We start from the raw sequence: 25,206 nt of genomic DNA on the forward strand, positions 1-25,206 counted from the left end.
GTGCGAGACTCCCATAGTGGTCCCCGTTAAGGCTGACAGGTCTATCAGGATCTGCGCCGACTATAAGTCGACCATTAACCTTGGACTCCAGGCAAACCCGTATCCAGTCCCTGTTGTGCAGCAGCTGCTCCATTCCTTGGGGCAGGGCTGCATATTTGCCAAACTGGATATGGCACAGGCCTACCAGCAGCTCCGGTGGATGACAATGCCACTACTGCCCAGACCATTGTCACCCACCGAGGGGCTTTCTGTTGCCACCAGCTTCAATTTGGTGTATCCATTGCCCCGGGGATCTTCCAGAGCCTCATGGAACGCTTGCTCCATGGGTTCCCAGGCATAGTACCCTAGTTCAATGATGTCCTGATTGCTGCCCACAGCCACTCAGAACTCATCGAAGTCCTCCGGAAGATCCTCGAGCATTTCAGGGGCACGGGCTTAAAATTAAAGTGCAGCAAATGTTCATTTGCTGTGCCGAAGGTGGAGTTTCTGGGTTTCTTAATAGATGCCCAGAGCATCCACCCTACCCCCTCCAAAGTTGCTGCCATCAGCGGCTTTCTTAGTACAGTACAGTGACAAGCTGACACTAACGCTGGCATGTGACCCCTCCCCTTTTGGTCTGGGGGTGGTTCTGAGCCATGTACTCTCCAATGGCTCAGAAGCCCCCATAGCTTTTTATTCTCGGGCACTCTTCTCCGCTGAGAGCCAGCCAAATCGACAAAGTGGCTCTGGCTGCCGTGTCTGGGATTAAAAAGTTTCATGACTACCTATACGGATGGCACTTTACTCTCTTCACTGACCACAAGCCTCTCCTTGGGCTTCTGGCCGGTGATCATCCTACCCCTCCCATTCTCTCTCCTAGGATGACTTGCTGTATGGAATTCTTTGTGGCCTATTCCTATACGCTGCAGTACCGTCCAGGCAAGCAGCTAGGGCATGCTGATGCCCTCAGCCATTGCCCCTCCCTACGGCTGACTCTCACCCAGTTCCCTCCACTTCCGTGCTCTCCATTGCCTCGCTGGACCTGCCACTCACTGCCTCTGACCTGGTGGCCCACTCTATGGCTGACACCATCCTTTCCCAAGTTTTCACTTGGGTGTAGAGAGGGTGGCCATTGGGAAAGGTCTCCGACATTTTCCGCTACCTTACAGACCCACCAGATGGAGCTTTCCCTCCACAGTGGGTGCTTGCTTTGGGGTGACCGTGTCATCATTCCCCCCACCCTCCACCATCAGATAGCATCTTGGGTGGGCCATTGCTTCCCTTGCCAGGTGTCCCACCCTGCTCCCCCCACTGTACCTGCCCGGGACTGGGAGATTCCTAGGGGCCCCTGGTCTAGAATCCACCTGGATTTTGCGGGTCCCTTCCATGGGCAGAGTTTCCTGATGGTCGTGGACACCTATTCCCATTGGGTGGAGCTTGTCCTTTTGTCTTCTACCACAATGGAAAGCACCTTGCAGGCCTTGCGGCACCTCTTCGCAACCCACGGATTGCTGGACATTATCGTGTCCGACAACAGCCCACAATTTGCATCTACGGCCTTCCTGACCATGCAAGGGATCCGCCATGCTCCAACCACTCCGTAACATCCTGCTTGCAATGGCTGGGTGGAATGTGATGTCTGCTCAGCCAAAGAGGCATTGGACAGAATGGACCGGGGCAACTGGCCGGCAAGGGTGGCTGCTTACCTCCTAGGTCAGCACTCACCCCTTGCCCAGTAGTCAACAAAAGCCCCGCTGAACTGCTGATGGGTCGCCGTGTGCGAACCACCCTGGACAGGCTGCACCCTCTCTATACCGGGCAGCAGCCTTGCAACCTGGGGGCCCCTCACCACCTTTTTAGGGAGGAGGACCTAGTTTACGCTCGGAACTTTTCTGGGGATCCAAAGTGGGTGCCTGCCACCATCACTACTGTAACCAGTCCCTGCTCTTACAGGGTCAGTTTCCCAGATGGCAGTAAATGGCGGTGCCATGTGGATCAACTGAGGCGCCACCTTCCACCCAAAGCCTTCTCACAATCAGGCCCTGCCTGCCCAGCTGCCACTGACCAGCAGCCGGCCCAAGTTTCGTTTCAACCCATTCTGTCGTTACATGGACTTCCACCTGAGGCCTTCGCTCAATCAGGCCTCTCCTGCCCAGCTACCGCCTCCCGGCAGCCTGCCCAAGTTCAATCTCCATCTGAGATTGCACCTCCCAACCATCTTCTGCATGAGGCCTTCACCCAATCAGGCCTCTCCTATCCGGCCACCGCCTTCCGGCAGCCCCTACCAGCCTCGCCTCCATCCATTGTGCCACCACGCCCGGACTTACCCATTCTGCAGGATCCGCCTCTGGGGGTAGGCTGCGATGACGTCGCCCGGAACTACACTCCCTTCAGGGAGGACCACAGGGACTCATTACCTCGTCAACGGCGCTGCTACAACTGAGGCGTTCTGGGCGGGTCCGACCCCAGCCTGCCTACTTAAGTGATTACACATGCACTTCATTTGTGCATGCGCCCTCGCTAGGGGGAAATGAGTGCTGAGTCCTCAACTTGCAACTGGTCCTGAAGTCCTCCAATTACGACCAGTCGCAAGTCCTCGATATATGACTGACAGCCAGCAACAGCTCAGCCGTGCCTGATTGGCTAAGGCATGGCTGGCTGAGCGCGGCCTGTCTAAGCATTCCTATTGGTTGCTCTGCTTGACAGCTCTAGTATAAATAGCTGTCAAGCAGGGCAAGGTGCTGAATCTCTGTACATAGTTGCTGTTGCCGTTCTACCTAATAAATAGCTGTTCTCTTACCTCAACTGCCTCTTCAATTAATAACGAACTTAACAAAGACCCTGTCTTATTTTCAGGGAAACACGGTATTATATGAAGGGAAGAATATTTTAACTTTCTATTAGAAATGGCTCAGATTTATGCCAAATATTATATGGCAATAGGGTCATTAATGCAACCTGAACACCCCATCATAAAAGCAGTTCTAGCAACAAAAACAACTACTTTTAAAAAGGTTTGGGATGGATCTGGTCTTTATTATAGTAGCTCCAGACATCAAGACAGGTAGCCCTCAATTTATTACCATAATTGGGAGTGGAATTTTCATTACAAATAACTGGAATCGTGAATCAAGGTGGAGCTGATTTTCTGGTAACTTTTATGGTGATCGTTAAGTGAATCATGTTAAATGAATCACATGGTCCTTAAGTGAATCCAAAAAATGAACAATTTTTGGGCTGAAAGCTGGCAAAAAAGTTGCAAACTGTGATCAGTGGCTACAGAATGCTGCAATCTGTCATAAATGTAAGTCAGTGGCCAAGCACCACAATTGCAATCATTTGATCGTGGGGCTGGTTTGACAGTTTAAAGTGAAAGCACAGGTCATTAGTCATGTTTTCCAAGGCTATCCTAACTTTGAACCATCATTAACTGCATGGCTGTAAGCTGAGGACTAACTGTATACATTCCAATTACAGGTTCTGTGCCTAATATAATCAATTCTGAGTGAGTTAGATGCCCTATTTCCATGATGGTGAACCTATGGCACACGTGCCCGAAGTGGCATGCGAACCCATGTCGCTTAGCACGTGTGGTGTCACCCATTCCTCTTCTGGGTTCCTGGCATGCATGTGCACGTGATGATCAGCTGGCCTTTCTGCGTGCAGTAGTGCCAGAAAACTGGTCTTCCATTTTCTGGCGTGAGCATGTGCACCGGCCAGCTGATCAGTGCGTGTGCATGCACGGTAGTAACCGTAAGACTTGCTTGCTGGAAAATAAACAGAGGTTCTTTTCCATTCTGCGCATGCTAGCTGGGCAGCTCCTCTTACCGGTCATGGCCCAGATGAGCGTGTGCACATGCGCACACGGGAAGTGCTCCCTTTTCGGCACTCAGTGCCCAAAAGGTTCACCATCACTGCTGTATTCTATACAATAAGGCTTGAAGTATACATAAAAATAAAATAAGTAACAGACAATTCATATTACCAATAAACAAACCCAATTCAAACCAAAGGCACAATCAATTCATCTACCCCAAAGTCCAATTCTTAGGAGGAATGTTGTTTCAAAGAACAGGAGCAGCACCTGAAATGTCCCACCTTCAAGTCCCTAAAGCTTACTTTACCCAAGTGATAGGATTCTAAGGAAGCCTTTTTTTACCTGGTATTTTGTGTGGGCATAAATAATTGGATCAAAGCAATTCCAAAGATTGCTTTGGGTCGTAAACTACAATAGCCATGGTTTTAAAAGTGAAACAAGCACCTTGAATTTATTTCAAAGCAAACTGGTAATCAGTGCAGTTCCAGCATCAGTGTAGTTTATAAGCAAATCACAATGGATTCATAATAATACAAGCTGCTGCAATGGTGGTGTTTCCATGTCATCTATAAAGCAGCCTCAAATAGAATGGATTATAATAATCCAAATGACACTAGTGCAAATAAGTTTGCATCTAAAAATATGCCAACTATGATCCAATATACCTGTGTATAAGGGTTGAAAGTAGATTCTTTACTTCTGTGTAACCATACAAAACAAACCTGCATAATGGTATACAGTTGTGTATATTTTCTTAGGAGTAAATTGCATGATAACCGTAATAAGATTTAATTTCAAATTTAATCATATAGAATTAAAATAGAAAGTTTGCCTGTTTAATAGACTCTGTATTATAGAAGAATGATTATCAAACTATGTCTATATTGAATTCAGATAAAAGGGAATGACTTACCTACTTTTCCTTCTTTTTGTATATAATTTTGTCTGGTCAAGACCTATACATTAGTTATCGATTATCTCAAGTACCAAGTACAATCTCTTTCTGTTTGTTTTGTAACAGTGAGTAAAGAGATTGACAGGCATTAATAGAGTTACTCCAAACACTGTCTCCTACACTATTTAAACAAGGACTTCACTTCATTAGCTTTTCTGAAAGAAAATACAGTCAAGCTAAGGGCTGAAAATGTCTCAAGCCTTCTGAAATAAGGACATTATTGAAATAGTAGTTATTTCAAGTCTCATTATCACAAAATATGTTGTATGTCTTTCCTTTATTGAAAAAAACATGATTATAGAGTTGTATGTGTAGTTCTTCTAGGTGAAAAGAAAACCAGAAGCATTTTTAGGAGAGTCAACATAACAAATCAATATTTGATTTTAGTCTGAATATCAAGAAATCTGAATGTGCACCATATACTGCATTTGTTTTCAGAAAAAATATGCTTAATCTATAAAAAGTTGTAAGATCAGCTAAAATGAACCAATTGAAAATGCCGAATAAGTTAAAATACTAGGTATGTGTATACTTGAATACCCAATCATGTCAAGGATTGCTCCTATTTTGTTTAAGAAGTTCTTCTAAGTTTTCAGAAACAATGTAATGTAAATTGTCCTATCAACATTTCTAAATATAAATCCATTTTATTAACCTATTCATCAGGGAAGAAGTTCTGACACTGCAGCAAGGCATATAACAAACTTTCCTATAGAAGCACCATGACTCTGATACTATCAGAAATGTTACAGCTACCCTTTCTTATTTCAACCAGGAAATTTAAAACAAGTCCTTCATTAATCATTCAGCATGGTTTGTGACATAAATTTCTAATGGCTTTTATTAGTTAAGTGATACTGGATTTTATTAGTTTAATAAAGATAAGCAGCACCTAAGTCTGAAAAGTGAGTGAAGAATTATGTATGTTAATGAATATTATAGTATATACTAGAGCAATATTTTCCTTAATTTAAGTAATCTTAGATTTCAGTATCACTTAATTGTGATGGTTGCAATTAAAAGAAAATTACTTTCATAAAAAGTACTAAACATGAGGCATTCTATTATAAAATTAATATAGACTTTCCCCTCTATTTTTAAATAAATGTTTAAACTTCCTCTGTTATTTTAATAAATCTCTCTTCTTATAATCTGGGGAGATTAGGAGAGAGAAAAGGATTCTGTTGAGGCCTACTTCTAAAAACTCAAGTGCCAGGCCTGATTAGACTTCTCTCAATTTCATTACAAGGGCTTCACCTTGAAAAGGATGAGATGGTACAAATCTGAGACTCAGAACATGCTTTTGTCTGGAATAAGCCAGGTTTTTAGAAAAATAAAAACGTTAAAACCCATTACAGTTCAAATCTTTAGTTCCAAAAGTAGATGAGCAAATGGCCTAACTAATTTCACCTTTTTAATTGTGTACCTAGATGATTTGTTAAATATATTTTACTTTTTCATCAGGGAGATGGTTTATATTCTAACCAAATTTTCAAAACCCAGAATACCACTATTTCTGGAGATCCAGCATCCTTTTTCTTTGTGCTGTAGAAAACTATGTTCAAAAATCCTCTAACTTGACCCAATTCTTTTAATAGGCACAGAGAGACATTGCAGAACTTCTATGAAAATTAAATATTTTTTTTAAATCAGCTGTTGTTTTTTAAAATCTCATAATTTCCCTTAAGGAGTTTTATAAAAAGAGAACTTCATTTTCGGTTCTATAGGCAAACCATAGTCTGGTGGGAAACATTTCAACACACTCATTAAATAAAATCTGGATTGACCAATTGATCCGTGTTTGGTTCCAGTCAGAAGAGAGAGAATGTTCACCGGAGTTCTTGCCTTTTCTTACGACTCTCTTTCTCATTTTGCAGCCTAGTCACTTTCCCTCCAAGTCACTGTCTCCAATACACACCCTTGCCAGACAACGCATGCCAGAAATACACAAGCTTGTATGCTACCACCCTCTTCTCCTTCCAAGATAATGCTGGGGCGGAAAGGAACATTTCCCCTTTCTGCCTTGCAGGTTGTTGTTGTTGTTGTTGTTATTGTCACTATCTTTATTATGTAACTATGTGAGACTCTCGCTTATACCGGGGAGGGGACTAGAGAGGTGTGGGGGGGAACAAACTCAACTCCTCCTAAAGTTAGGAGGACAAATGCGCCTGACGCCACTTTCCCCCTTCTCCCCCCCCCCCCCGTTCAACCCCCTCCTCTTCGCTCACTGGGAGTTGGAGAGGCGATCTACACCCACCTGTCTCTAGGGTCGATCCAGCTGGTCTGCTTGGTGTTGTGGTCGATGTAGAAGATTTTCCCATCGTAATCCCTCGCCTCCTCCCAGCCGTCGGGTAAGGGCAATTGCCCATTCCCCATTTTTCTAGGCATGGTCGAAATCGGGGTTTAGCTGCTCCATAGGGACAGCAAACAAGAAAGAAAAGGAGGGAAGCGGGAAAAGACTCCCCCTCCTTCCCCTGGAGATCTGGGCGGGTGGAGGGAGGCAGAACCGTGCAATGGGCCAGGAAATTCTCCTAAATTTCAGCCCACCGTGTCTGGACGGAGCCTCCGCCTTCGGGCCTTATTCCGTATTGGCAGAAGGGGGTCAGGGGGTCCAGGCTAAGACGAGGCGCTACTTATGTTCCGGGGGGGAGGGGGGAGAACCGGCTCAGTCCCGAGCGGCGGCGGCGGCGGCCACTCATTAGCATGAGATTAGCATCCATCTCATCTGCATGCACATTCCTGGCGGGTGCATTCCTGAGCGTTAACCCTCTCCCTGCCACCCCGCTACTCGAAGGGAAGATTGGAAGAGCCCCCGTCCTGCAAAAGAATGTGCTGCGCTGGGAGGAAGAGGCACGCACATCCCGGGGCGGGGAGGGGAGAACCAAGAGGGGCAGATTGGAAGAGACGGAAAGGGGGGGGGGGTGTAGAACTGAGCAGCGCAAGTTCTAGTGACTTTTTAAAAAGTTGCTTGAAAAAAAAGTGGGGGAGGGGAGGAAGGACCGTAAGTCCCAAAAGGGGGAAAAGGTGAGACGTGCGCAACTTTTTCAAAATAAACAACGTATTTCTCCCATTCCACAATTTTTCTGTAGATTTGGTGGTGAAAATCTAATAATTCTCGTCTCCGATTACCACCCCCACCACCCCCACACACATAATCCTGTGATTATAGTCCTGTGAGAGCTTTCCTGTCAATTCAGTACCTAAGGAGATAGCTTCTATTTTCCAGAAGATTTCATGTTTTCCCAAGTTGCTGTCGGAATAATGGAATACCCACAGATCACACTGAAACCAGAACTGAGAAAACTGTTTTTCTTCACCGTAATGTCTTTACTTTATATTATTTTTTGTTTACGGACAGGGCAGTGAATTATTTATAGATGTGCTCTCAGCAAAGACATGTATTTCAACATAAAACTTAGCTTTAATAGGAAGACAAAGTTAGTAGTCCTGTAACAAACTGGTAGAATTCAGTACTGGAGACTAATAGACTGCATCACCCAGCTTGGCATTCCCCAGGTGTGTTGAGGTGCAATTTTCAGAACTTTAATCTGGGTATTCATGCTGGGAGTTGTGACCTCTACCCCTCTGCTGAAGTTTTGGTAGAAGGAGAGCAATAGACATTCACATATGGGATAAGCCGTATTAAATTAACGTTGACATACTGCCAATATGCCTAGTGTTAATTCTACTAGATCACAAGTTGTAGCTCAGTGGTTGATATGAATAATGGAAAGCACAGAGAAAAAAAATAGTGCCATCAGTTCTGGGAAATCCTGTCTGTGAACAAATAGAAATCCCATAGTATTTCATTTCAAAAATAGCAATTACTTAAAAAATCAGAGACCAATTAAGGAGAACAAACACTCAATATTTCCACAAGCTTGTGTGCTCATTCACTATTAAGATTCTTCTATCTAGTCCCTTCTTAGGAAATTTGAGAATAGCTATGGTAGTACAACATACCACAGCCTAGCTCTCTGGAATTTTCCATACAATTTGCTCATTCAATTTATTTTTAAAAGCCCTTTAAAAGATATCCATTTTAATGTATAAACACCCACACTTATGTATATCCCAAAAGTTAATCAAATATACAAAAAGCTAATCGTTTTATTATATTTTGTGACAAAATCTACCCATTTTCCATATAATAGTCTAGGCTACAATTCTTCCCAAAGTCTGTATTCACAAATGATAAAGACTGATATGGCATATAAATGAGATTATTGCATGCCAGTTTGCAACAATTAAAATACCTACTGTTACCTGTGCCTAGTTTGGAGTTACAAATCTTAGTATTCAATACTGCAAAGATAGGTTTGTGGCAACATAGTAGTTATTTTAATGACAAAATATATATGGCTGTTTTCTTTACCCAAATTCAAAAAAAAAATGTTGCCATACATGTTGCAGGTCAACACTGGTCATTCTACTCTATTCTATTCCTGCCTTATCTTGCTTTTACCCCCTTTACTTCCTAGAACTGAAATTAACATTTACAAAGCAAATGTAGGTATAATTTAAACATAAATGCTGCAGACCCTGTCAGCTAAAGAATTTTGACTGGTGGGGTCCAGGAAAAGAATCTTTGCCACCATTGCCCAGGTCCTTTGGAACATTTCCCCACAGATATGAAAAGGACTCCCAGTCTCCTGGTGGTTTGGAAATATCTGAACACTCCCTGCAGAGGAGGATGCAGCCATAGGGCTGGTTAATGCCCTGAATTTATTTTTAATTATTTTATTCTTGTTTTCAACTGCCTTCTCCTATAATATTTATATAGAGATTTTACACCTATTTGTACACTGCCCAGATTTACTCTGTGAGTGAGATTAGTGGTTTCTAAGTGCAATATATAAATATAAATGAATAAGAAATACTAGGGATAAAGGTAAGCAAAGGATGGCAAAGAAAAATCATAATACTGATCTTTCCCATATTTATTGATAATTTATCATGCCATTATTATATCATTATACTGTAACAGATATTCATAAATGCATAACCAGAATTGTGAGAATTGAAGGCAAAGACTGGGAAATAGTGAACTAAAGAAATTATAGGCAGGATATATTTTTTTTAAAGGGAAATCATAGTCTCTACTGATACTGTTCAGTATATTCCCTATAATGTGCATCTTTGTAAGCCATTTTTCCTTACAGGGATACCCCTAGGGAGAGGTTAAAAAAGTCAAGGAGGCAGTGTATGTATGTATGTATGTATGTGTGTATATGTGTGTGTGTGTGTGTATATGTGTATATGTGTATATGTGTATGTATACACACACACACACACACACACACACACACACACACGACAGGTAACAGACGACAGGTAAACAAACTTAAAGGAACTTTCTATATCAGTTCTTGGCTCAGACTGGCTTCGACCCCAAAAATAACATAAATACAGTCTCTGACCAGATAACAGAATACAAAACAAATCTCTCTTACGGCAACACAAGGTGACCCAAATGAAAGCAAAGCACTTCTTCCAAAGTCTCTATGAATCAGGGTTACAGAAGTCAAATCACTTTTCCAAGTGTACATCAAAGAAACCATGATCAAGGAACGTTCGGCTGTCCTTCGGCTCATCACAAGAGACCATCCAGACAGAAACCCAATATTTTTTACTGTTGCCTTTTTGTTACATTTGTTATATTTATGCTGATAAATAAATAAAGGGAGACTAGTATAGATCAGCTGATAAGGAGTCGAGCTCTGTAGCTCAATGGTTAACACATCTGCCTTAGAGGCAATAGAGCCCAGGTTCGATTCCCAAAATGGGTATGGCTAGCTGATGAGAGCTAAATAGCTTGAAATAGATCTATACTAGTCTCCCTCACAATGCAAATAGAAAATATATGTGAACTTCAGTAATGTGGTTATGGCCACTCTTGACTTATTAATAGTGCCCTTGTTCGCTTTCATCTTCCATACAACTGTTTTGTACATTTCTCTGTCTTACTTTTCTTTCTTTCTATGCTCCATCTGAGTATGACTTCCTACTAGATTGCCCTTCTTTATGAATTACTTCTTCATACATTTTTTATAATTTGGTCCTCATTCATTCTGTGTGACTTTTGACCTCACATTTGAATTAAATCTACATTTGTGCATCAATCATTCTCCACCCTATTTCTTTATTAATACACTTCTTAATTTCTTTACTATATATACCCCATTCCACTGTGTTTAGGTTACTTTTTTATTTATACTATCATACACAACTTTCACTTCCATATAACAAAGTGGTCAGACTCAAACAAAAGACATTTTCATTTCTTTTAATATACATTATATCTTGTCAAGTAATCATTGGCACATTTTCCTAATCAATATGACCTCAAAATGATCAAATGTATGTCAAGATATCAAATGTATGTTAAATTATTACAGCACAAGTTTTGCATCTTTCATACTTGTGTCATGATTTAATGTTTTGTGACATCACAATCCATATTTCATCATTTGCCACTCCCCCAAAGCCTATGCACATTAGAGTACAAGCTATGTACTGTCTTTCTACCAATATCTGATAATTTGTCCATGTATTTTAATAAGACTATTAATCAATATCTTGTTATTTATTTTCATCACCACATTAAGCAGAGAAAAATATGAAAAAAGGAACAATGGATAATAATAGATATATTAAATAATGATACACTGAAGCTTTTTTATTTAACTGAGATTGTCCAATAATGTATCAGCATCTTCCATCTTATTTCTGAAAGAAATTAGGGTATATAGTTTTCTTTTTTTTCTTCAGTATGATCAGTCATGCACAAATTGTTTCCCATAATCTTTGCAGTTTTATTTTATCAAAAGTAAGTTCCCAATTTCTACTTTTTGCCTTTTGTACTTGTGTCAGAAGCCCAGAGGCACTTCTGGGTTGAAAAGATTAGGTGGTGACATCACCGTTGCCCGGGCGATGTCCAGTTGGGAGCTCTTTTCATGCCCCTGGCTGGAGATGGAGCAAAGGATGACAGCTCACCCTGCCTCATGGCAGCACTAGGGTCTCAAATGTGGGCTTGCTAATCTGCAATCCAGTGTTCTAACGAGGAGAACAACCATGCTTTTTACTTTTTGTTTTAATAAAGCACAAATTAGGTATAGCTCAAAAACATAGGAATAGCTATGTTCTTTAGATAATTTTTATCACTTTTTCTTCAAATAGTGCAATGAAGTAATTTTTCCTTTTCTTAGAAATAAGGATATTGCTCAGGAGTTTTATGATCAAGATCTTTATGATCATTTTTCGCAATCATAGAATACACACTGAGTTATTGAAGTCTGCTAGGGATCCACTAATCTTCCAGTCAGAGCTGAAGTGGTTGAAATGGACCTGATGGATCAATAAATGGGCTCTATACTTTGTTCAGTGCAACAGATAACTTAATCAGTGCAGAAAGATCACATGAATCTGCTTGCTAATGGTACAGTACAAAAACAAAAAGTGAAGAATAATAGAAAGTGAAGAATGTTAAAGGATATTGCCCAGAGAAGATCAAGCAATATAAATTTAAATGGTACTACATATATGCTTTTCATACAAATGTATACAACAACATACCAGTTTAATTCAATAAACCACATTTTAATTATCATTTTCATAAGACTACCTACCATATATATTAGAAAAAGCAGAGGGAAAATTCCTATTCGCTGATTCTGGTTTCCAAACACTGAATTTACCCTACTATGTAAAAAGAGATAAATTTATTATAGCATGAAAAAGTAACCTTTTCTCCAAATAATACACTAATCCAAAGAATCTTTGTAATTATATGATTTGTAAAATAAATAATGCAGACTCAATGCATTTATCTCATTTCTTTTCTTGCAATCAATTATATGATATATAATTTCCATATCTGAATAAGAAAAAACTTTACATTAATTCCACTCCTAGCTTCAGAAAGTCAGGATAGGGTCTGGCATACATGTTCTATAAATTAATTCAATTCCTAAAATGTATGTTTTTCTATAAAACAATCCTCTGTATTGGAGTCCAACTGAATTAAGTTGTAATTTTCAAGTACTGGGGAAGAATTAAGAGAACGGATTAATAACACAGGCACCATTAAATATGTAAATAGAAATTTTCATTTGATTTTTAAAAAATTTCCTATAGACATTTAATGTACATATCCAGGTAAAACTTTCAGTAATTACCGTATATGGACACATATCGTTTTCTTGGAATCAATACTAAAGTTTTGCAGACTACAACTTTTTTTCAGGTTTATTTAGTTTATATCAGCTCAGCTATTTATTTTACAGCATTTGTAGTTATTCAAGCATCAATCAGAACCATACAAGCCATAATTTCAGTCATGAACTTGTAATGAGAGTATTTATCATATTACCTGTCCCCTTACATTCAAGAGGAAATGATAAGAAACCCATCCTTTGCATCATATAGATGCATGATATCACTATTTGATGGATTTTACTGAGTTCAGAAGCTAAGCAGAATCAGTTAATACTTGAAAGGGAAATCTCCAGGTAATATCATGGCTTTAGGCTAGAATAATTTCTCTGTCTCCAGGAACAATGTCAAGCTCCTTCCATACTATTAGCCAGATAGCTAAATGAAAATGTCCATAAAACTGGCAAAAATTACGTTCATCTTGAAGAAGACTGCTTTTTAAAATACAGTATCAGCTTTTCAAAAAAACAACAACACAGGAACTTAAAGATAGGGACAGAAGATTAATAAAGTCTATGGCTTCTCTCTTCATATAAGCCATGCTAAAAGAGCTCAGCAAAAGCACTGAGTGGGAGACTTTGTGCACCTAAGTCCATCACCCTCTTCCCATTTTTCCCCTCAATGCAAGGAACTCACGTCTTGAGTCAAAGCAAGTGGAAGATAATGAGGATGTGAGACTTCCTGTTCATTCAAGAGAACCTTAGGCATCTCTGTGTTTATAGCCAAGAAAAGGAATTCTGTTAAGTATACTGGAATGTTTCATATGTAAAGCTGCAACCATAAGAGACTGGATTAAATCCTCTGCTGTTCCCTTTTATTTCCACTGTAGCATTAAGAATTCAGCATTACTATGCACTGCACAGTCAGAATAATATATGTTAAAAGTGTCTTTGCAGCAGTGCCTTAAGATACATTAGGTTTTTTTCAATAGGAATGGTTCTTTAATCTACTGCTTTTGAACATTGTTTAAAATTATAGCACTTATATTGCACACAGTTTTTGCTTTTTACCATTTATGCAATAAATATAATTATTTGCAGGAAAAAACTTGTCAAATACACTTAATATTCCCACCGAATAAACCCTTAGGTAATAGATCCCAGAATAGCAGTTATATCTTGAGAGTTTATATTTTGTTATTGTTTTCTTCAGGGAAAACCTTAATAATATTTAGTAGTATTTTTCTCTTGAAAAGCACTTTCCAGAACTGTTGCTAATTAAAACCTTTATATCTTTTAGACAGTAAGAGTGGCTTTTCAAACCTGAAACTATTATGTAACTTACTTTATTAGGGGTTCAGTTGCAAAGCTAGATAAACCTGTGATTTAATAATTGACACTCACTGACTACATTTCCTCCATTTCAAGTAATTTACAAACATTAATTAACTAATTAATCCTTGAAGGACTCCTATAATTTAGATAAGTACATCGCCACACATTTCCCTGTAATTTAGGTAAATAAGTATTGTCTCATGCATTTTATAGAGAAAACAATTAAATAGGCACAAGGAGAAAAAGGGAGACCAGGACTAAATCATTATTCTAATAAGTGGCTTATATTTTGATTATCTAATTACAATGCAAGATCTTTATCTTATGTTCTTTATAAAATACAATGTAACAAATTCTCTAGTGGCTTGATAGCAGTTTCTAATTGAGTAAAATTGGGCGTATGAAGAAAAGATATGGTTTGGTATTTCCTAGCACATTTAAAATGAAAAAATAGAGAACCATTATTAATTATATTTCCTAGTCATTTTTTTCATAACTGCAATAGTTTCTTTTTTTATGCACGTAATATAGACAATTCATCCAAAATGCACAAATATTCACCACTGCAGGCTAGTGCAAGTTGTCCAGCGTGCATAAAGCTATTGTTTTCTTAGAATTCAGGGCTGAATATGTTGTCCCATAACACAACCTATGGAGACACACTGTGAGAAATTACTTGAACAGGAATCAACTCTGAACCATCCTATCATGTAGGTTGTATATTGCCATGGGCTTCCTAGTAGGCAGAGTGACGAGAACTTTTTGGAATGTGGTATTTTGGAATCAGTTCTCTTTCTGGAAGAATAGCTATTTATATATTAAGCATAGATTGAGACAATTTCATAGTCTGCTGTCATAGATTTACTGTTCTCATTGTGGTTTTTTTTAGCAGACAGTACTTTAAAATGTTTATATGGTCTTAAAATGCAGTATGCCTCCAAAATTGCTATTTTGTCTTTCATAACCACATCTAAGCAATTTGTAAACCATTCTAGCGACAAAATTTGATGGCAAACTTCTAAACTGAAGTGGTTCCTCCCCCTTTTTAAAATAAGCAATAAAATTGAGGTGATTAACCTTTGTAGACCTTTTATACCAAATTGAAAAAGACTCTCCATATTCCTGGCCTACTCTCCTTGTAATGTTACCACATCACTACCAACACCTGTGCCATTTGTATCAGCTAAAAAGAATAAAAACAATGCAGTTTCCAGCCACAAAAGGATGTCTGTCTTTGTTCCGAGTACAGGCATGGACACATAAACAGAAATGACATGATTCTCTACTGAGAAAAGATAGGAGGGAAGCTATAGTTCTTTCTAGAACTGAGCAAATGAAAATGGTGAAATTAGTCAGGGAAATATTTTTCAAAGAAACTTTGCCACCATTTTTCCCACATGAGCCGACCTCCAACCTCCGTGTCCCTCCCCTCCGGAAAATCCAGGAAGGAACACTCGCGGCTTTTTGAATAGGAATGTCCAAACAATATACTGAAAGGGGAAACTTGCTTACAGGAAGAGGGTAAAATCACCAACTTGGAAGAGATGCTGAAAGATCACACAATCTGGTTCTGAATTCCATAATTGTACTTTATGGATTTTTTTTTCCAGAATGCAAGGCATCTACTGTTTTCCAGTTAGTGTATGAAACATTGATTCCTTCAGTTCTCCGGCAGTCAAAATGGAAATTTACATCTGTAGTCTTACAGAATATCTCCTGAGGAATCTTTGTATTATGACTCTCAAGATTTTGAAACATTTTAATAATGGAATATATTTTTTTAAATCATTAAGAAATGATTCAGCTTAATCCCTACAGGGAAATTGCAGGATTTTTTTTAGACTGAAGATTTGATTACAGATTGGCTCTTAAAGATCACCTGAAACAGATCAGATTGATCAAAAACCTAATTGTTTCTATATTTTTCTACATTACATATTGGCTTCCTTTTAGCTTTAAATTCAGTCTTTACATTTTCAGTTTGAATAATACGCCATAATAGCATTAGTTTAGATTTATATCTAACCTTTATTACAATTAATTTCTTCCAGTTGATTTTCCCTAATAGAGTAACTGATTAGTGAGATAGGCAGCATATTAGTAAATAAGTAAGGTAAGTTGGACTGAGAATGATTAGCACAAAATCATCTAGTGAGTTTCTATGGTTGAGTAAGATGTTTCTAGTCCAAGATCTTAATCGCTATTCTGTATTGGTGGACGTTACATAAATAGAATATTTAAGTAATATATATTTTGAAAAGCTAAATTGGGTCACCACAGAGTAGTACTTAGATCTGGAAATCAGGGCTGCAGACAAAACTGAGAAGTTGAAAAATATCCAGGAAGAAAGTACTGATAAATCATATTGACAAACTACTTCCATATTGTTGCAAAAAATAACACCTTTTAAAATATTAACAAGTTCAGCTTAACTTGAAGAATGCTTTACTTTTGTTTTCTGTCCATTATCCCTTTAGGTGTTTATTTTTTTTTTCTGTAAGATTTATTGAAATAAATGAATAGGGTCTGGAAGATGCAGATTTAAGTCCATTCTCAGACACAAAAGCTCATTCAGGGATAGTCACTCTCACAGTTCAACCCACCACAGAAATGAGAGAAATACTATGTAAACCATCTCTGGCTCCTACATGTACTGTACATGTTAAAATTAAATAAATAGATAATATTCTGTTTTGTGGTTAACCATGTTAATGCAAATAGAATTGCCCTTTTGTTGCAACAAAGAGGGAAAAACCCTGGCACCTGTATAAAAAAAAATCTACATTCAAAACATTATAGCAATAGCAGTTAGACTTATATACCGCTTCATAGGGCTTTCAGCCCTCTCTAAGCGGTTTACAGAGTCAGCATATTGCCCCCAACAACAATCCGGGTTCTCATTTTACCCACCTCGGAAGGATGGAAGGCTGAGTCAACCCTGAGCCGGTGAGATTTGAACAGCCGAACTGCAGAACTGCAGTCAGCTGAAGTAGCCTGCAGTGCTGCATTTAACCACTGCGCCACCTCGGCTCTCTATTATGCAAAGAACATGGCGCTTCTAAGGTTTAAAAGAAAATAATTCTTGAAGATTATGGAAAGAAAAAAAGCCATGATTTAGTTTGTGTCATCAGAACATAGGACCAATGGAAAACAACAGGCTTACATGATTTGTATGTTGCCTTCCAAATTCAATTTCTCTATAGACCTGAGCAGATTTTGGGAAGAATAATTTGTTCTTTTATTGTATTTATAATTAGCCTTCTGCAAGGATAAATACTCTTTTTCTTTCAGCAGTGATGCACTGACTCTTTCATTATAGCAAAAATCCATGACCCCCAGTGTTTGACTGTAAACAATGGTAGTTACTGGCCTCATTAGGCAACTAGCAGATGGTTTATGAAGTTCTCATTGGAGCTTTTATCCATTTGTGATTTGCCATGTGCAAATGTTTGCCTTTTCTACAGAATGAAGCCATGCCAAATGGGACTCTTGTTTTCCCTTTTTATTAGTGTTAATATTTTCAGTTCATAAATGTGGAAGGATTTTTTTTTTTAATTATATTCAATCTGCTCCTGTTCAATCAGGTGGACTGCTAGTTAAGGCTTTAAGGATGTCACTTTGAAAGATATGAATAGAATACTGGCCAGAATGTTCCCAATCTGCAAGTATTCCATTTAGAGGGATTTGATTCCAAATTCCAGTCTCCATAAGCTCCAAGCTTGTTTAGATCTTTCCCAAAGTTTGCACACTTGCCAGTACTTTCTCCTCTACGTGGCTATTATGTCAATCTTGCAGCACTGGGGCCATTATTTCTGCAGAGATAAATGCAATTACTTGTTATTGATACTCTCAGATCTTTCTACTGCCGATAATTAGGTGTTAATAGCACTATTCCATTAAAATCACATTTAGTTTGTTACTTATTGGTTAAGACCGCTTTAGTTTTCTACTTGAAATCCATTTCATGCTCCCCCCTCCTGCTCCAGCTTTTTCTTCGGGTTTTTTTTTTTTTTTTTGTCATGGCCAGTAGCAATATCCACCATCTGGCAGCCATCATTTTTATTTTCTCTGGAATGTTTCTGTACTCAAAAGAATAATGGTCTCTCCATTATTTTTTTAAATTCCATTCCAACCCTATCTCCTTTTCACATGCAGTATACCTCTTTACATGGTACAATCTGAATCAGCTTCCTTGATTTTCTTCATATCGGTATTAAAGTGCTGCTGACCAATGTGGGAGCAGGGAGTTTGCATTTTTAAACCCCTATTCTGTCTTAACAATGAAGTAGGTGTTCTGTTCAAAACACAAGTAAGGGGAGAACACATAGGTTAGGGAATACTCCATTTGTGGCATTAATGAACTGGCAGTAAAGGAGACATGTTCACTTTGGGTCAGGTTGGATGAATGGAGAAGCTGTTATTGCTGCTTTTGAGTTTTAAGCAATCTAATAGGCGCCTTCATTTAAGCTTCCCCAATTCTTTGGTTTATGACTATGATACAATGGGATAATTATTCTCCCTAGACAGCATTCAGAGGTTTAATAATTTCAGCGCCCAAAGAGTCAAGACTTGGTCTCTTTCCCTGTTATTATTTTCCTGTTTGTAAATGAAACACAAGTGGCCAATAGTAGCTATTATTAATTCAGAATAATAGATAAACACAGACACGCATAATGCAATCATCTTTGCAGATATAATAACTTGCCCATGGGGAGTTTAGGAGAGTGAGAAAAGTTTTTCAGAAAAGAAAATGACTCTACTAGGACTTTCATAGGGAAAATGGAGAGGACTCATGAGTCACAAGCAGTCTGCTATCTGCAACTCACCATGGAGTTGTAGTTTTAATTTCCTCCAGTACCCTGTGTGATACTACAATACGGTTATTGCAGAGAACAAATATACCACTACCATGGAACACTATGTATTTCCAGTATTCAAACTTTTCTGTTACTATTAACTTTGACCAAGGTTTTCATAAATGGGTTACAAACATTTGGATGACAAACAGTGAGGAGCAAAAAAATATGATAGCCTAATTATGACTAACAGAAAAGCTTGCCAAATGGATAAGATCTATCTGCCACCCACCAGTACCTTTCTAATAATTTAGAATATGCTTGAGTGTATTTTGCCCAAGTCTTTATCCCAAAAAAAGATACTTTATTAAACTGGTATCTGCATCTGTTTGTAAACTTAATAGAATTCTTTGGGTTCTGGTTTTGATTTTAAAAATAAATAAATAAATAAAAGGAATATTTTCACCAGTGGGACTGAGGCCAATAAAATCATAATCCTTCCTACTTCATTCCTCTCCAGAGTCTCATATGCCTTTGATATTATACTGTGCTTTTATGTTTTATTCTCTGTTTTAAATTTTAACACTCCGCACTGAGATTGCTCTTGTGAGACACCATTGTCTCTTTTAAAAATGCCATTACTTTCTGTAGAATGTATTTTCTGTTTTTATCTTCACCTGCTTTTATTAGAACTAAATTTGCATTCAAAAAGATCTTTGTTTCTTAAGAGCACATCTGTTCCTTCTCCTTATTGCTCACCTGAAAATATACCATTCTGCTTGTGACAAGTTCAGAAGCAGATGAGCTCCTAAGAAACAAAGATTCCACTTTCATGTAAATGTCCAATTAATTAAAAGCCAAGGGGAGGGGAGGGGAGAAAAAAATCATAAAATGTGATGTCAGCAAAATTTTAATCATGCAGTGCAACCATATCCGTGTCTTAGCACCTATCCAAGGGAGACAGGATTTCTGCAGTCCTAAATTCTCTTCTCCTGGCAATCCTACACGAACAGAAAAATTATGCTTGTGTTGCAGTTCCTTTCTGCTGATATGAAGTGCTCATCAGTGTTAAAAACAGGTGGCTTAACTTTTAAGTACTCCCACTGAAGTTACTGCTGTATCTCAGATCATTTTTCCAGATGCTTATATCCCAACACAGCCCAAAGACCCACAGGATTCCACTGACCACAAAGCCTATCGTGGCTCAGCACCAAGAATACTTTTAAAACCAAACAAGAGATCTTTAGTCACATGGGGCAACATCATTCTGCTCCTGTGCATTAGAACTCCTAACATGGAAGTAGAGAGTGATGGGACAAATGTTAAAACACCTGATAACCAAAGAATAAATGCCATATGTATATAACATTAAAAGTCTTTAGCAGTGCTTATATGAAGACAGTTATGATGGCACTAGTAATAATTAGTTCCTCACAACTTGATTGTGTTAACAGCCTCTGGAGTCTCAAGGAAATTGTGATTTAATGATGTGGTTACATTGTAAGCAATATCTAATGGTCCCTCTTATTCTTTTAATAATAATATTAATGATTTAATTGTCCTTTTATAGTTTGTTATTGTATGTTACCCAGAGTCATGTTATGTAAGATGGGTGACTACACACACACACACACACACACACACAAAATAGACTATTTGAAAAAGAAGGAATTCTTTAAACTGAATGTAATTCTAGACTTATGGGAATTATTTAATCATACACTCATTTTTTCCAAATGTATAGAATCATATTTAAGACCTAAGTATGTTTCATTTGTTTAAGCACATTGGAGGACAAGATGAGAATTCTTTTTCATTGAGATTTGTGATGCAGTGAATTTATGAAGGAACTAAATTTGAAATTACTATTAGCAGAACTGAAAATGTCATAAAAGTATTACACTTGCAAGATAAGCCCAATCATTTATCTGTAAGAATAACCAAAAAGGAACCACAGGAGAAAGAACAGAAAGTAAGGAGATCAACAGCCTTCTAATAATTGGGCCTTCTGTAGCAGCCAAATTAATCCAAAGGACTGATTTTGAATAGGAACCAAAAAGAAAGGAAATGACACTAGTTCCATTCTTAGGTACCGACTGATATGTATAGAAACCCCAAAGAGAGTAAAGAATATAATCATGAAAACAAGAATAAGGCATACCAATTAATATTACATTTAAGGTATCTAATATCGGTACCACTTTAGCTTAGAAAAGAGATGCACCAGTATAAAAAAATGGCTTTTTTGTAGCCAATATAAATAGGCCAATATAATACTAAAAGGTGAGATCATTCAGTTAAAAACAAGAAAAATTCAGAAGACAAAAAAAAGTCATGTACCATACCATGGATTTAGAAATGGCCAATGAGATTGAATACATTCATGGCACATAAAACTACCAATAGCTGCTAATTTTGATGGACATTGCATTATATTGTAGGAAGTTAGCACCCACCCCTCTCCTAGAACAATGAAATATCCTAGGCAATATTGAAAAGGCAGAATATTATATTTCCCTGGATAAGAAATGGAGAAACTCTTAATAGCCCCCACCTTTGTCAATGGGCCCTTAAAATGCCTGAGTCAGTCTATTCTACATAACAAAGATCTCCCCTTCAGGTCCAGGGTGATGGGATTAAGACATGATAGTATTAGTCCTTTACCCATCTCGCCACAGGGCACCTGGGAAGAAGCAATGCTCAACCAAACTTGGACTCAAAACACAGCCTAGAGAGTTGCCCCTGCCATGACCCCATAGGAGTCTGACAACCAATCAAAATACATTTCTTACACAGGAACAGGAGAAAGAGAGGTGGGGCTTAACAGATAGTATAAAAAAACCAGGAACTCTTAGCAAGAGAGTTCTCTTTTCTTTTTCACCCAACATCTGGAAGCATGTGACCCCCCCTTTCTGTTCAGGAGCTCAAGCCATGTGATCCTGTCCACCAATAAACCATCTTTACAAGCAGCTTCCATGTTTCCAGTGTTTTTTTCCCCACTTGAAACTGAACCCAGAAGGACATTTCTTCCAACAATTTCTAATGCCTAATACAAGTTACATCTGAGCATGAACGGGGCATTTACTGTGTTCATTTATGCCATATGACATTTAGTTGCGTAGGGAATAAATAGCTTGGATAAATTAAGTCTTTGTTCTTATCCGGAACATTGTGATGTTGTCATCTGAAGGAATTCTGAAAAAATGTGATTGGATTTCCAGGAACTATAGTGAAATAGAATAGGTTGAACAGAGCTGCCTCTAACTTGAGAACCTATCAGGAATATTGTGAATTCTGAGGATTGAAGGCAGCCAAATTAAGCAAAACTGATCTAGAAACTCTGTTTGCATAGCCATGGACCAAATTAACAATTAACACTTTATATATGTGAATGATGTAAGCAGAGTATAGTGGTTCTCAACAAAGTGATGTCAGCTAGGTCAACAAGTAAATGTCAGCGTTCCAAATATCATGCAGAATTAAATCAGAGTCCAAGGCAGAGCTATCCTTAAAGTTCCAATTTAATAAGACAGACATAAGACAGACATGTTGGCATCGTACTGTGGAATCACAATTCTCAAAGTTACATCGGATTCCCATTCAGTTAAAAGTTCATGATCTTGTCCCCACACCCACAAATCGATCACATGGTCAAATCTTCTTCTTCCACGCTGGCATCTCCACCCAGCTGGTTCTGGTCATATCAGAGGTGCGGAGACAAAAGATGACCTTGGCTTCTAGAAAAGAATGACTACAACACATTCCACCATTCTACTCCTTTCTATTCCCCCCTCCCAACTACTACACTAATGAAACAGCATAATGAAATAAGAGAGAGTGTGGCAGGCCAAAGATCCTAAAAGGGATATAACTGCAGGCCTGACAGTAACTTCTTGGTCTCAAAACAATTTCTTTATTGCATTACTCTACTATAATCTATTTCAGGTTTAGCAGCTTATGTGTCATAAACAAACATTTTGAAACATCCACAATGGGCATAAAAATGAACCCAAATTTTAATAATGATAAAATACCAATGTAAGAAAAGTAAAACAGAAGTTGGCCCAATCTGGTTAGAATGCTCTATGGAACAACTCAATCTTCAGCATCTTCCTGAATGCGAGAAGATTATGAAGCACAAATATGTTCAAAAGGAAAAGTAATGAATTATGCTGCCATGAATACAAGAAGGAATTGCATCCTTCCACTGACATAATGTCATTGTAACTTGCAATAATGATTCTATGCCCTGTGAAGAGTATGAAACATTTCTATCAAACCTTGTTAAGCCAAATAGTCAGGTGTCTGATTTACAGACAAATTCTGATTTGAAGTGATTGTAATGTATGTGGCAGTAATTGTATTTCAAAGTTAAATAGTATTATTTGCTTACTGATTTCTCTTCAGCACTAACCCTTAATCTAAAACAATGACAATGAGCTCTGCTAGAAACACAATAAAAATTTAAAAAATCACGAAAAAGTAAAAAACAGCCTGTGAAATGCACTAGTATATCACTGAAAATATCTAGTGGAACTTGAGAGTCTGAAACTATCCCATTCTCACAAAATTCAGCATTAATTGCTACAGCATGAAGATAATATATTGAACATTTTTATTTGGGCACAATAGTGCAAACTGATGCATAGTTTTGCCTAGATTTCTAGAATAGATACTTAGGGCAGCTTCTAGATTTTGTTGCTTATTACATCATTATATACACACATAGAGTACAATTTGTTTGCATTTGTGTTGCTTTTTCTTCCTAAAAACAAAAATATTCAAAGATGCTATTTCAAATTTGGTTCATCTATGTTACAAACACTGAAACAAATTTTTAAAATTTTGGAAAAATGATTTTATGATATGAAGTAGACCCATTATAAAATTAATAAACACTTGTTCTTGGCAATACCAATTTCTGGTTTAAATTACATTTAAAATTTATATATACACACACAAACACATATACTGATAATTATTTAAATTGGGATTTATTTATGCTCAGATTAAAACATGTTCCCACATATCATTTAAATTGTTTTTGCCTTGTGGTCATGTCACCTTGACTCTAAGCTAATTTAAGAAAATTCTGTTGAGATTTAAGACGCTTTGGAAACAGTTTACAAGGTACTCAGTCTGGATAACAGATTAGCATGTTTTCCCATTTGCAGTTCTTTTACTCCTCTGCCCCCCCCCCACTCCAATCTTTTTGTTCCAGAACATCAACTGTGGATTAATATATCCAGGTACAATAAGCAGGTTGGTGGGTTTTTTTTTTAAAAAAAACCCCTTATTGTTCTAAAATCTTTTAGAGTTACCATTCTCAAGAATATTATTGGTAGTACAATGGCTATAAATAAAAAGCTGCTGGTTCAAAACCTATAGGAATGCTTTTCAGGAGACTGGGAAAACTGAAATGTTGCACTAGTTGACTTTTTAAAAAAAAATCACTGGAAAAATCAGGAAACTCATGGCAAATACAATAGAAATTCAATGATTTTCAAACCATCAATGCTCTATTCATACTGAAAATATTGTGATCCATGAATGAACAATAAAATATAGCTTTAAGAGATATCAGAACATTTAAAGCATTGACTCAGTTGTGTTCCTTCCTCTGCAGAGTAGCTGCTACTGTTAGGTTGCAATAAATTGAAATCCACTATGTCAAATGAACAGGAGCATTCATGTGACTTAACATGGAAACCTGTACTTTGAATGGAGCAAAACAAATAATGCATTTTGATGGGGAGGGGAGGATTAACAGAGGTAAATTATATGTTTTTATTCTCTAGGCATAGCCATGTGGCTGTTCTAGTGACTAGGCAACCGGCAATGACGATAAACTGTCAGTCACAATTGCTGTCCAAATAGAGATGGATGGGGGAAGGGAGACATTTTAAATAGAGACTGAACAGCTGTCTGTCAGAGATACTGTTGATATATTGTGAAGTGAAGATTATGATGATTTGTAGGCTGAATTAAACTTCCAAAGTATCTTCCTTTTTCTATTCTATCATGTAACTATATTTAGCAATAATATGAGTAATATTGTATGGGGATACATTGAAAAATGTAAGCTCTCACCAGCAATCAGAAAATGGGAAGGCTAGAATATAGGATAGTAAGAAAGAATTTTATGCATATACCCAGAATTATAGCACATTT

General features: G+C 38.0%; 2 protein-coding genes across 4 annotated transcripts in view; one reads left to right on the plus strand and one right to left on the minus strand.

Moving 5' to 3' along the window:
* WWC2 (WW and C2 domain containing 2) overlaps nucleotides 1–7,359 on the minus strand; it is a 157,267-nt gene extending 149,908 nt beyond the window's left edge. For all 3 annotated transcript variants that reach the window (XM_087724547.1, XM_014051935.2, XM_014051934.2), the window contains exon 1: nucleotides 7,009–7,359. In XM_087724547.1, coding sequence (XP_087580673.1) covers nucleotides 7,009–7,139 — 131 coding nt within the window. In that variant the 5' untranslated portion in view covers nucleotides 7,140–7,359. The remainder of the gene's footprint in view (nucleotides 1–7,008) is intronic.
* Nucleotides 6,974–25,206, plus strand: part of DCTD (dCMP deaminase) — a 66,332-nt gene continuing 48,099 nt past the window's right edge. The window contains exon 1 of the mRNA XM_014051941.2: nucleotides 6,974–7,102. The gene's annotated coding sequence lies outside the window, so the exon portion shown is untranslated. The remainder of the gene's footprint in view (nucleotides 7,103–25,206) is intronic.

The sequence above is a fragment of the Thamnophis sirtalis genome, unplaced genomic scaffold (assembly GCF_051295495.1).
Source record: "Thamnophis sirtalis isolate CommonGarterSnake01/CBP01778 unplaced genomic scaffold, rThaSir2_p1.2 scaffold_10, whole genome shotgun sequence".
Classification (NCBI taxonomy): Eukaryota; Metazoa; Chordata; class Lepidosauria; order Squamata; family Natricidae; genus Thamnophis; species Thamnophis sirtalis.